Source organism: Agelaius tricolor, unplaced genomic scaffold, assembly GCF_023055355.1.
Source record: "Agelaius tricolor isolate 1412-34295 unplaced genomic scaffold, bAgeTri1.0.p SCAF_13, whole genome shotgun sequence".
Taxonomy (NCBI): Eukaryota; Metazoa; Chordata; class Aves; order Passeriformes; family Icteridae; genus Agelaius; species Agelaius tricolor.
The window spans coordinates 18919939-18932344 of NW_027269273.1; the positions used below are offsets into that span (position 1 = coordinate 18919939).

Sequence of the window (12406 nt, forward strand, 5' to 3'; positions counted from 1 at the left end):
CCCTACAACCCAGGCTGTTCAGCACTCTGGTGTGATATTTCCCACCCTCATTGCTGCAAACATCAGAAAATTAGATTTACAAGTTCCAGTCGCCTCTATCTGCATTCCTGCCCTCCTGTTCTCCAGCTGTCAAAATGGCTAACAATGATTACAAACCAATATGACAGCATTTGGCATAGGCTATAAAAGTCCTTTTGACACTAATAACAATGATACAAACTGCTATCAGGTACTTCAGCCAACTTGATTTAGACCACAAGCACAAGGTCACATATTTAATTACTGTACTTGCTCACACCAGCTATCAGCACTGCCTATTTTTACCCCAAGGCAAGAAAGACAACTCTGTATCTATTAGTCAGTTTCCTAGTTTTGTTTATTTTATTCTAAAAATCAGATTTTGATAAAGGATCACTTCTAGCTGTTTGTCCCTGACACTCTACCTGGTCTTTTTGACCACATGATGCAGGACAGGCATCTCTGTCCTTTCTCTCTGTGGCCTTTCCAGATAGTAGTCCAAATAGTTGTGCCTTTTACCCTAAATCCCCTCAGGGACCCCAAGGCTCAACAGTGTTGCTCTCTGATGCTCCTGTGATCATTTTCTCAGGTCTCCTTCTGTTAAGGTCCTAGTTTTGAGGATCTCTCTCCTGAGGTAGGAATGGGCAGGGTGCCTCTTACTCTAATTTTTTACTCAGAAAATCTATTATGATCTCTCCACCATCCATAACAATTTGACCTTAAGCAGCCCTGGTGATTTTCCCAAGAGCTGCTGGGATCAGTCAGTAGCAGGCTCAGGTCAGGCTCACTCAAGGAGGCTTTGCCTGGAGACCAACCATTTCTTTCCAGGGTCTCATGGTTCCTCTGTCAAGGCCCATTGGAGTTACTCACACAATGTGTGCTGGTGATGCTGACAGAGCTGGAGATGAACGTTAGCCCGTTGTTCATGCTGACTTGTAGGAAAACCACCCTAGAGCACAAAACAGATATGTTTATTTTTAGTGTCATCTTTACACCCATTGTTACCTTTATTCTGTTTCTGTTTTAACCACTGGTTTATGAGCCTGCATAGATTGTGGGTCCTGTTGAGTCTGGGCATTTTCATGGCCTCAGGCACTTACCTGCATTTGCCTCCCTGCTCACCCAGGAGCCAACCTTTTTCTGTTACCTTAGTTGAGCTGGGACATATGCTTTTTATTAAAAAACCCCCATCCCACCTGGGGCAAAGAGCACCAGGACACTGAGTCATAACAGAATGCCTCAGACAATAGCAATACTACTGAACATAGCTCAAGAAACTTTAAGACTTTTTTACTTATTTAAAGAAACCCTTCTGTCAATGAATCAGAGTGTGTTCTTTTGTTTCCAAGCAAATCCAGAACACCTGCACTGAGATCAAAAAGCGTAAAAACCCTGAAATGCCAGTGAAATTCAAGAAGAATCTTCCCTAGCCATTCTCCAATATCAGAGAAAAAAATTAAAGTAATAATAAAAAAAACTTACAAAACCCCACTAAATTAATTTCCTTCACCTACAAATACAAAAGGCAAGGGAAGCATTCACCCATAGCCCCAGTAGAGCATTTAAGCACCCACAAGATCACTTAGGGAAAAGGTAGGTAGGACATTGTGCCATGTCTCCCAGAAGTCTACAGAATTAAAAAGGCTGAAAAATATCAACACTAGACACAGCAGAGCAAAATACAGGAAGCAACATATGCAATAACAACAAAGATATTCAAAGCAAGCATCTCCTTTCCATCAAAATTAAATGCAATTGTCCTGAACGTAATGAACTGTCTTGAAACAGTCTTTGGTCTGAAACAACAGGATATAGGAAGAGAGGAGGAATCACCATTCTGTGATTCTATGATGTGAGGCCATGGTCCAAGAAGACTTTTGGTTGAACTGTGCTGAAGACCCAACATTGAATAGAGCTATGTTGGCTCATATTAGGAAAGGATTTGGCGCAAAGGAGATGGCTACAATATGACACACACACACACACAAATTTATGACATCTTCACCCAGAAGTCCACCTTCTCAACACATGCTGGAATGCAATACTCACTGTCCAGCATCTTCTATCACTGGGGCAGGGCAAAGCAAGTATGTATCATGAACATAGGTTGGCTTTTCATCTGAAAGGAAATGGAGATAACTCTCAGGGATGAAAAAATTAAACTGTTTCAAGCAGACCACCCCCTTGGGAAGTGCTGACACCAACGACAGCCACAGATGAACTCAATATATCAGCAAGTACCAACACTCCCCAATGGTGCTGATTACAAATCCAAGTACTAGAATAACCATTCATGTTTATGCCAACATGACGCTATCAGGCCAGAGAGAGATACCACAGCTAAGAATTGGACATTTATCTCTCTTCCTGAGAGCAGTGATCAGCCATTTGGAATTCAGCTTTGAGCACTATTTATCATGTCTATCTGAAAATTATGTGCAACCTCTACTCACACTGAATAGTCCTCAAGTTACCCAAGGGCTCAAAATTTTAGTGTTCAATTTTTGTCTACCTATGTTCAAATGCACACAAGAAAAGAATCCCATTGTCTGAGCCTAAGGAAAAGGAAGGAGAGGGATGGGGTGGAGCTGAAATGGAAAAATACTGGTGTGGGGGGGGACCAAACCCAAGAGATGGTTGGTCATTTACAGGAAACAGGCAGAGAGGGTCCGTGACTGATGTTATAATGAGGATGTGCTCTGCACGAGCTGCTTCTTCTGGACCCATCCCCTGTAAACAGCCCATGTATGGTTATAAGGGTTTGGTGCAGGCAGGGTCAAACACAAGGGCACACATCTTCCCACCTAAGGAGGAAGCATTCCACTGCTCCAAGATCCAGCAGTGGTAATCCTGACACTTGCAAAAGTCACATCCAGAAAGCCAAGTCCTGTGAATACAGACAGGAGGCCCAGCAGTAATCCTGCACTGCCACTCCACCAAAAGTGTGTAAGCTGAGGCACAAGGGCAGACACACCACTCCAGTGACTGCAGCTTAGCTCTGAATGGCCAGCAAACAGCTGTGCTGCCAGCCTGGAGAAAGAGTGGTCTACCCAAGGGAATAAAGGGCTGATAAAGGCTGCCATCGTATTTATACTCTTGAGGCTTGTTTACTCTTTATGTAGGAAAAAAATTAGCTCAAGCAACAACAGATGTAAGAATTGCTCCTTCATGCTTCACCCACTTCAAGCACACCTGAAGACAGAACTCATTTCCCTTCCATGCAGAGATAAGGGAATGGAAATCAGTGATATGTTTTAGGGAGGGAAAAAAAGGCATCACAGATCAGTATCTCATCACAACATCTGCTGCAGATTTAACCCAAGGAAAACAGCATGGATTTGGAATGGAATCAGAGTAACTTTCCTCCTGACTATTTCCAGGCCCAGGTGAGCACTCTGTGTGAAGCCCAGTCAAGCTGCTAATGATTGGGATCAGGGCAGAAAAAGCAAAGAGTCTGTCTAACTGATAAACCACAAAAAACAAATCCTGGTTAAAGCATATCTGTAAGCGGAATAAATGCAAGACCACCAGAGCTGTTTGACTGCAGCATCAACATAGACAACTGGGATGGGAAATGAAGGAGCAATTCATGTGTTCCCTCTTGTAACTTAATTCACTGCTTGGGAAGGCACCAGTCTGGCCACGACAGCATATGAAAGCCTCTACTGTGCTCAGGCCACAAGGGCAGCATATACGAAATAGGAGCAGAGGTCCTCCCTCCACACCATATTTCACTCTGCCCAACACACACAGCTTCTCAGGAATGAGAGAGGACTACTGAGAAACTGGGCACTCCACCTTTTTTTGGCCATTCAGTCCTTTGCCTGGTTGCTGAGACAGCAAACAAAAGACCCTGTTCAGCACAACAGTGACAGGGGGTTTCCATGTTACAGTCACTGTGATGGGACCAGCAACTGGTGTCAGAGAGGAGCAGAGTGTGCCTGGGAGGCCTGGCTTTATGGCAATTGTCTCCTGAACTGGTGACTAAAAACTCTGAAAGCACCACCAGGGGATCAAGATAGCAATATTTCTTTTTACTGCAGATGGACAAGGGAATAGGAGCTTCCATCTTAAAACCTGATCCCCAGTCCTCTCTTGCTGCATGCAGCACCCACGTGGATCACTGCAACAGTGCTAAGGTCACTGTACAGCCCCATGTCCCATGTAAGTGCTCACTACCCAATGCCCACAGGTCACTGCATGGAACAAGGATGAATTTCAAGCTCCTTTTAAGTGCACACCTCTACCCCAGCTCCCTCTCACATCTGCTGCAAGGACTCCCCTTAACATGGACGAGAACTGGCCCATGGCCTGGGAGGTGACACAGCCACAGGGGTCACTGCAGTCCTCCAGCCTGCACACTTACTGATAGTAAGGCTGTCATTGAGCTTGAAGCTGCAGAGCACCTGGTCGATATTTCTCGCATGATAAAAGCCGTTGCCTCTCACCACAACTTGAAAGGATTCTGTAAGCAAAAATATAGAAGATTTATGATTTATTTATGAGAAATAACTCAAATACAGTTTTTCTGTTCAGAGTGACCCCAAATTAAAACATGACAGTTGCTGTTCTCTGCCCTGTGCCTGAAACAAAACATCCCCACAGACACTGCCTCTATTCAGCAGCAATGTCCAAGAGTGCTGCAGTGGCATTAGTGCTTCAGAGTCTTCTCTTTGTCTCAAGTCAGCTTCCACAAGTGTAACACACAACTGTAATACTTTAAAAGTGCCACAGCAAAACTAAGTCTGACTTGACTGATGTCATCTCATGGTTGCTCCGTGGCTTTTGGGACCTTTGCTAACCACCTGTACCAGTCCTTCCTCCTAATCCTCATGGCAGATGGCACCAGACTTTCAGCAGAGCTCTCTCTGCTCAGGAAGATGCTGACAGAGAGAACTCCAGTCCCAAACCTCCTGTGACTCAAAGCTCTAACAACACAACAGTTTGCTATTCTTCTCTCCCTTTACAGTGCACAGGTGAAGCCAAACATACAGCCACAGTCCCCTTTCTGCTAGGGTGAGCCTGAATTGCCAAACCAGGCACAAGATGAACCAGGAAGGGACATGGCAAAGGAAACTTCCCTCTAGGACACAAAAAAGCCATTGTGGCTGCTACACTGACCACAGAGATAAGACCTTTATTGCAGGCAGGTGGAGAGACACGTTACAAATTTGTTCTGTCCCCAGCACACTTTTGAAACTCCCTTTGACACTGCAGAGCAGCAGCCAGCTGACAGCTGAGATTCCTGGCACTAAGTAAGGGCACAAAGCACTCAAGTTGCACTTCCACACATGAATTTCCTACTTTAACCAAATCCTCCACAGGGCTCTCACACCAGCCTCTGAGCGGCATTTGAGATCAGCCCAATGTAAGGGGTATAACAGCACAACACAGGAATAATTAGTCCTCAAGCTTCACATTGAAAAACATGAATAAATTACATTGTACGCCATGTAGCGAGTAAAACCATGAACAGGTCTACATGCATCATCATTTATATTTTGATGAACATACTAAAAAGGAGAACAAAACAATGTTGGTAGGATTGAGGGGAGCTGTACATGATTTTTAGTGATATAATATTTGGCTTTTAGCAACATTCCAAGGCACTACCATGTCATTTGTGTGCTTTGGAGGAAGGACTTGTTATTGGAACATACTACATGAGGCCCAAAGGTGGCTGCAATACATTCACAGCCTCATCTGCCTGCACTTCTTATCAAGCTACTGCAAGGCAAGCTAGCACAAGGACGTGGAATTCTCTACTTTTCTGTACAAATAGCTTGTTTCTGTCAGAAACACTCTCGCTCATTGCCATTATCACTGTATCGAGATCTAGCGCAAGTCCAGGTGAATGGGACTGGGGCATTGACAAATTACAATCAGGCACTGGAAATCCACACTCTGGTTTTCATCGTGGTAACTTGCTCTAGAGCAGTGCTCTGAACTGACAAAAGCCACGTGGGAATCAAGAAGGTATTTTGGGAGGAGAAAGTGTCTACTGGAATGCATTTTGAAATAAAACACGTGCTTAGGTAACTTGTTAAAGAAAAATGATAAAATTTGAGATCTCAATGAGCACACCAAGAGCCAAATACACAAATCCAGCATCAGAATTTGGCCTCTTTTTAGTGGGAAGAGTTTTACATCCTGGTTCTCACTCGGGGTAATGAGCATTTCTTTAAACAAATGAAAATGTACTGTAGGGTAGATTCATCTGCTTCTTACTCCAACAAGAATCTCGAGTTACTCTTAGTCAGATTTGTGCCTTGAGCCATTCCACATCCAACCCAGCTGCTATACTGAGAATTATGAGCATCCCCTTTTTTGCCAGCAGAGCTGAGAGTCATGACCAGCCCTGAGGGCAACTGGGCCTCTGCCCACCCACCAGAACTACCTGCCTGGGACCCCACACTGGCAGACTTGCTTGTGACCAGCCCACTTCACAGGGGCTTGAACACCCAGCCAAGATGATAGTTTTTTCCCCATCTCAATTTTATATTTTTAAAGAAGTTTGCTGAAACAAAATTGCACTTAAATTTTTCTTCCCCTTCTCATGAATTAATGGCCTTAAAAGGCAGCAATCACAAAAGCTTAACCGGTAGCTGCTTCAGTGGCTTTAAAAAGATGCCTCAAGTAAGAAAATTTCAACACAAGACACCCAAGGTAAAAGCTACATCTAGAAGTTTAGTGTTGTCAGGATAATTTACCTCTCCTGCCGTTCTTTTCACTGTGACTGCCACTCTGCACAATTGCACAACTGCAGTCAGTTGTGAACAAGTGATTGGGTAGTAACCTGTCCAGCAAGACAAGCTGAAAATATACCAGGGAAACGTAAACAGCTGGTACCTCAGTTGCTCTGGAGCATTAGCATGTTCTGGGTGATGCTCTGTTGAAATGGCTAATTCCATTTAATTTTGCGCCCTGGCTCTGGCTGCGTCCTTTTCCTCCTTAGTTACTGTCAGATCATGGATTGCAGCTTTTGACAAGACAGCGAAGGGAAAAAGGTCAGCACTGAAAGCACCGGGCAGCGCTGGCAGCGAGATGCTGGGTTGGAGCTGGTGTGCACTGGCTGGGCTGTCGGCTCCGCTTCTCTGCCTCTGATGAGAAGCTGACTGCTTGCATCCACACCTGGTACTTGATGTGGTCACTAGGATGCCACATCCAACAAAACCTTTCAATCACGTCTGTGTACCATAAGCATAATCAAAGCAATGATGCTGTCAAACGGGATATGAGGCGCCTCCGATTCTGCACTGATAGCCTGTTTACAGGCTGCATGTCTTGGTCACTTTAAATCAGAGGGAGCAGGAAGGACCCAACTACACTGCCCCATATTGGGGACGATGAATTTGCAGGGTCAAAAAGCATTAAACATCAGATAGCTGTCACCATATGACGAGATCAGTTTGTAACTGGATTTGCCAGATAGCTTTGTCACAGAAAGCCAGAGTCCCAACTGGAATTGTCAACACATACAAATTGTTCCATTAGCATTTCACTAAACCTCTGGCAAGTCAAAAATGAAGCCAAGATCACCAGCAATCACCAACACAGTAGTAACTATGAGAACACTTACAAGGAGTGGCTCAGACCCTGCTTTAAGCCCTGATCATCCCTTGTTTCCACTGAGCTACACAATACCCTCACAATCTCATAGAAAATTGTAAAAATAACTAGCAATGCTAAATAAAGGCTAAACCAATTATCCCCTCCTTGCTCAGATAAGTTTCATACAAAAAGTGTGGACAGACACATTTCAAGGCTGTAAATAGACAAGTATCTTTGCTGGAAAGTGTGATAATACATTGCACTCTCTCCAAAGGTCCACTATTTTTCAACCATAATTTTGAAATGAAAATTTCTATTATGTATTTAAACAAACAAACACTCCTAACCTAAATGAGGAGGAATGGTGAATTTCTAGCAAATGTTATGTTCTAATTTTCAGCCAGTGAGTACATCTACCATGCAAATGTATATACATCTTGATGTAGGTTTCAGTGGCTATAGATCTTGACAGAATACATTATCAGTAATTACCTAAATTTAAAATGCATAAAAATTCCATCATTAATGCAAAAAAATAGTGAAGCCTATGAAGTAAAGTCCAAATGAAGCACAATAAAAAAATAAACCACATTACACATAGAGTAGCACTATAGCTGTCCAGTGAACTGAACTCAAGATCTGGATTCACACTACCATGAAAAAGTTGTTTATTCCCAGGAGATTCCTTCCAGGAGATAGTGGTGCACAAATATACACAGATGAACCTCTAGTTATGTTGAAGTAAGTGGGATAATAAAGGATAATAAATCTAAGCACAAATGTAAATATTTGTAGCCTCATGCTGTAAAACCTCTTGCAGGAGGTAATTCCAGCTGTGGCTTGTGGGATAATGGTAAATGCTATTGCAGGCCTGATTTTTAGTGCTCAAGGATTTAATAATTTAAATACCATGGTATACAAATAGTGTACATCATGTGGAGCTGCAGCTTTGGCTTCCTCCCCTTTTCAAGCTCTCTGCTGCTACCAGAAAACCTTCAAGCACGTGGAGATTGGGCAGCAAAGCTTCACCATGTGCCAGCCCTTGCTTGGCCAACAGGGACAGAGCAAACCTTAGAACTCAAGTGAAAGAAGCACTGATACCTTGCTGAATCAGCAGCACCACCCAGAAACTGACTCCCCCCAGCTGATATTGGTCTTGTTTTAAAGCCACAAAGACAATGAAAAATTCTACAGATGCAAGATGCAAGTAAGGTAACAATATTATTTGAAATTTTTTTTTTTTTTTTAGGGCAAACTATTTTTAAAGAGTACTTGTGGAATTTTAATCACATTTGTCAAACTTTTTACCTAGGAAGCTTAGCAAAAATGAAGTAGTTTAAACAAATTATCCTTTGGAAAAAAATTTACTCTTTTTGCTGAAATATATTAATTTTTTTGAATTTTTTTCTTGAGAATTTATTTTCTCAAATATTCCTTAAAAATATTTTCAACATTCCATTTGCAAAACATTGTTTCCAGTTCAACACCCCCATATTCTTAACATTGTCCCAAACAGTTTCAAGAATACTAAAATCCCTCCTATTGGAACACTCATATTTTTATGTAGCTAAAAGCATTTTTGTTGAACAGGATGGCTTGTAATAAGCTTTGCACAAAAAATTGTCATGTATACAATAAGTAATCAAAAATATGACAGTACCATTATGAAATAAAAAGCTTTAAATGTCAAAGCTTTAAAACTGTATTTTCCTACTCAACTCCACAACATTTTTAAAAGTAAAATCATTGCTTTAAATTTTCTACAGATGAGACTTTACATCTAGTCCACAATAATATACTTAGGAATAATTCAAGAGACACAAAGATGTTTTATATTAAGTTGAAATATTCAGGGTATGATCATATTGAGATTGACATGTGGAAATGAAGAGTGAACAATTTCTCTTCTGTGATACTAAATTTTTCCTGAGTTTCACATTTTATCTGTTTTCAAGGTCAGCTTTCATGCATCATTGCCATTTTTTATGTGCTCCTTTTTACATTGTACAAGGAAATGAACACAAGACACTAACACTAGAGCTAAATAACCATGCTGAAAAGCTGTACCTTCCAGCAAACTTATGGTGTCACTCTTACTCTGCTGCAATAGCCTCTAAAGTAGAAAAAACCCAACAAGAGAATTGCTAACATAAACCAGAACAAATCCAAGTTAAATACACTAGACATGAAAGGCATGAAATTATCAACAACTCCTCTGGGTATCCTTCATGTTTACCATAAAGAATAATGGTTCTTTCAAATAAGTAAAGCATTAGCATTTTGGAAAACACAAGAGGTATCTTGGCCTATGCAGCAAATTGTATTTGGTTCAATAAACCTTAAATTTCTGTAAATGTTTTGCAAAGTCTTGTTCTAACTGCTGACAAGTCCCAGCAGATGCCAGGAATGCAATCTTTCCAGAAATTTGTGAGATATTGCTTTTAGGCCCTGAAATACCTCTGTCAATCTGGATTTACACTACTTTTCTTGTCTCTCCCTCTCTGATTTTTTTAAAGAATGGTATCCTCAATTGCTCAGTTTTGGTGCCTCTGTCAGCTCTCAAAGCTGGTACTCAGCAACAGCAGCTACATGCTTATTGTCAGAATGCTTTTCTCAAGATGAGGAGCAACATGAAAGGCTTTAGCCATGGCCTGAGAGGATGCTCTAACACATCCACAGGCTTCAGCTGCAGTACCACATTAGGTACTTACTGACATTTCATCAGTGTCATTCATTTGCCTAACACACAGTTCTTGTGGAAACTTACCTCCTGCACAAACACTGGATGGTTCAGCTGCCAGGATCTCAATGCAAGACTTCTTCAGAATCTGAAAGATTTAGATAAGGGCATTTTTTGGTAACGATTTTATGCTTTATTAATGCAGGGAAGGGCACCCTTTACTGTGTTTCAGAACATCCAACTTACTGAATCAATGGTTCCTCTTAGGGCATAAAAGCCTCCTTTAACTGGAAAAACATGATCGATGCTGTCAGCAATCGTTGACAGCTGCAAAGAAAGACAATCATAAATCATGAGGAAAACAAAATTACAGTGAACAAAACTGGGCCCTTTCATACTTGCTAACAGACATCACAGTGACACGAAATGATTTATGCCCCAAGTGATTAAATAAATGCCTTCATCTGATGCTGTTCCTTGTGCAGTAGTGTAACAGAAAAACACAAGAGAAAACAAGCAAGTTACCTGAGTTTCATTGAAATCTTTCACTCCAACACAATAAACAGTAGCTCCAAAGCTTCTGGCTCTGTTGGCCTAAAAAACCCAAGAAGTGCCATTAAGTGCAAAGCTGTATAATCAGTGGAGTCAGCAGTAAATGTGTACAGGTGCTGGAGTTTCAGATGACATAAATTAGTTTGGATAAAGCCAGAAGTGACTTACTTCTTGCTCTGCATAATAGAACTGAGCGTCTTGCAGCTCGCCGTCCGTCAGGGCAATGATCACACTGGCCGTCCGAACTCCTGCGTGGGGGACAGTCAACAACAGATTGCACACACATGGCACAAGATTCAGCAATGGAAAAAACCTCTGGAGTGAGGCAATCCTTTCTACTGACAAATAAATACAAAGCCCTAAGCCAGACTCTCAGCCTGGTCTGTATGGACTTGGTGAGACACCAGCTGAAGGCCAGATGCAAGGCTTGCAACGAGCCAAAACCTGAGCACCTTCACACCACAGCATCACTGCAGGGGAAGTGCTGCTCTAACCAGGCCCACACACCAGCTTTTCTGTTCTGAATAAAATAGAGCAGCTACCAAGATTACAGACACGTGGAGAACTGACAAAATGGGTTTGCAGAGAAGGAGAGGTTTCCCCTCTTCTCTTGACAAACTTGTCTCTACATAAACATTTCCAGAGACTCTGGTAAGAGGTACTTCTGCAAAAGGATCTTTCCTGCCATCCTACCTTTCCCTCCAGCAGGCTCTGAAAGAGCAACCCCACTGAACATGGCATGAAATGGGCTTCTACAGGGAGGTCAGTCCTACAGTTCTCAAGCAACAAGAACTGCCGGTGAAATTCATGGAATTCTGAGCATGTGGAAACCTTAAGATCAGGTTCATTAGGGAAAAAATCATGTATTGTGATACATTTCATATCCCATCTAAACTTAAGTGAAAAGGTTGCATAGACTGCAGAGATGTATATATGCAATGCAGTAGAGAATACAATGCTACCTAAAAAAATGCAACCAGTTAACACAATTAAACCAACTTAATATTCAAACTATGGTTCAACCAACCATTCTGATCCACAGTTCTTAAGCAGAGTAACAAATACACACACATGTTACTTTCAGGCAAGTATTTGTTATCTTTTCAAAATAATCTGTTACAATTTCAAGTGTCTTCCTCCATACTGTCTGAAATTACAGACTGATTAGTTCTGACAGGTTTCTTATGCCACACAGTCCTTCCCATGCCATGTCAGACATAGACATAAATCTTAAAAAATGACCTGCAACTTGGGGGAAAAAAGAAAAAATAGCTTGGATCCCTTTTTTTTTTTTGTTTTGTTTTGTGCCCAGAACCCTTGAAATATGCTTAAAAAACTGGAGATCTTATTTTGTTTTCTTTTCAATGCTTGTTTCTTCTCAGGTAGCTTAGCTTCTAGATCCAGATCTCATCTACTCTTTTTCCTTCCTAATTCAATTTACAGAATACTTGATTAGTTCTTAGCTATTAGAATTGTTTTCAGTTGGACACTTCAGGACTCCTGATTTTACTGGCAGAAATGCTGCACTGTGCAGAGCTGCTGTTCCTACACTCACAGTCTATTTTAATAAAAAGGCACTGACCCCTTTCTCCATCTTCCTATGAG

At 41.8% G+C, this 12406-nt stretch overlaps 1 protein-coding gene across 1 annotated transcript in view; it reads right to left on the minus strand.

The window, feature by feature from the left end:
• Positions 1-12406, minus strand: part of ANTXRL (ANTXR like) — a 57136-nt gene that overhangs the window by 29166 nt on the left and 15564 nt on the right. Inside the window, exons 7-13 of the mRNA XM_071439046.1 lie at positions 10970-11049; positions 10775-10843; positions 10496-10576; positions 10337-10397; positions 4385-4483; positions 2068-2137; positions 889-967 (exon numbers count right to left, since the gene is read on the minus strand). Of these exons, the coding sequence (XP_071295147.1) occupies positions 889-967; positions 2068-2137; positions 4385-4483; positions 10337-10397; positions 10496-10576; positions 10775-10843; positions 10970-11049 (539 nt within the window). The remainder of the gene's footprint in view (positions 1-888; positions 968-2067; positions 2138-4384; positions 4484-10336; positions 10398-10495; positions 10577-10774; positions 10844-10969; positions 11050-12406) is intronic.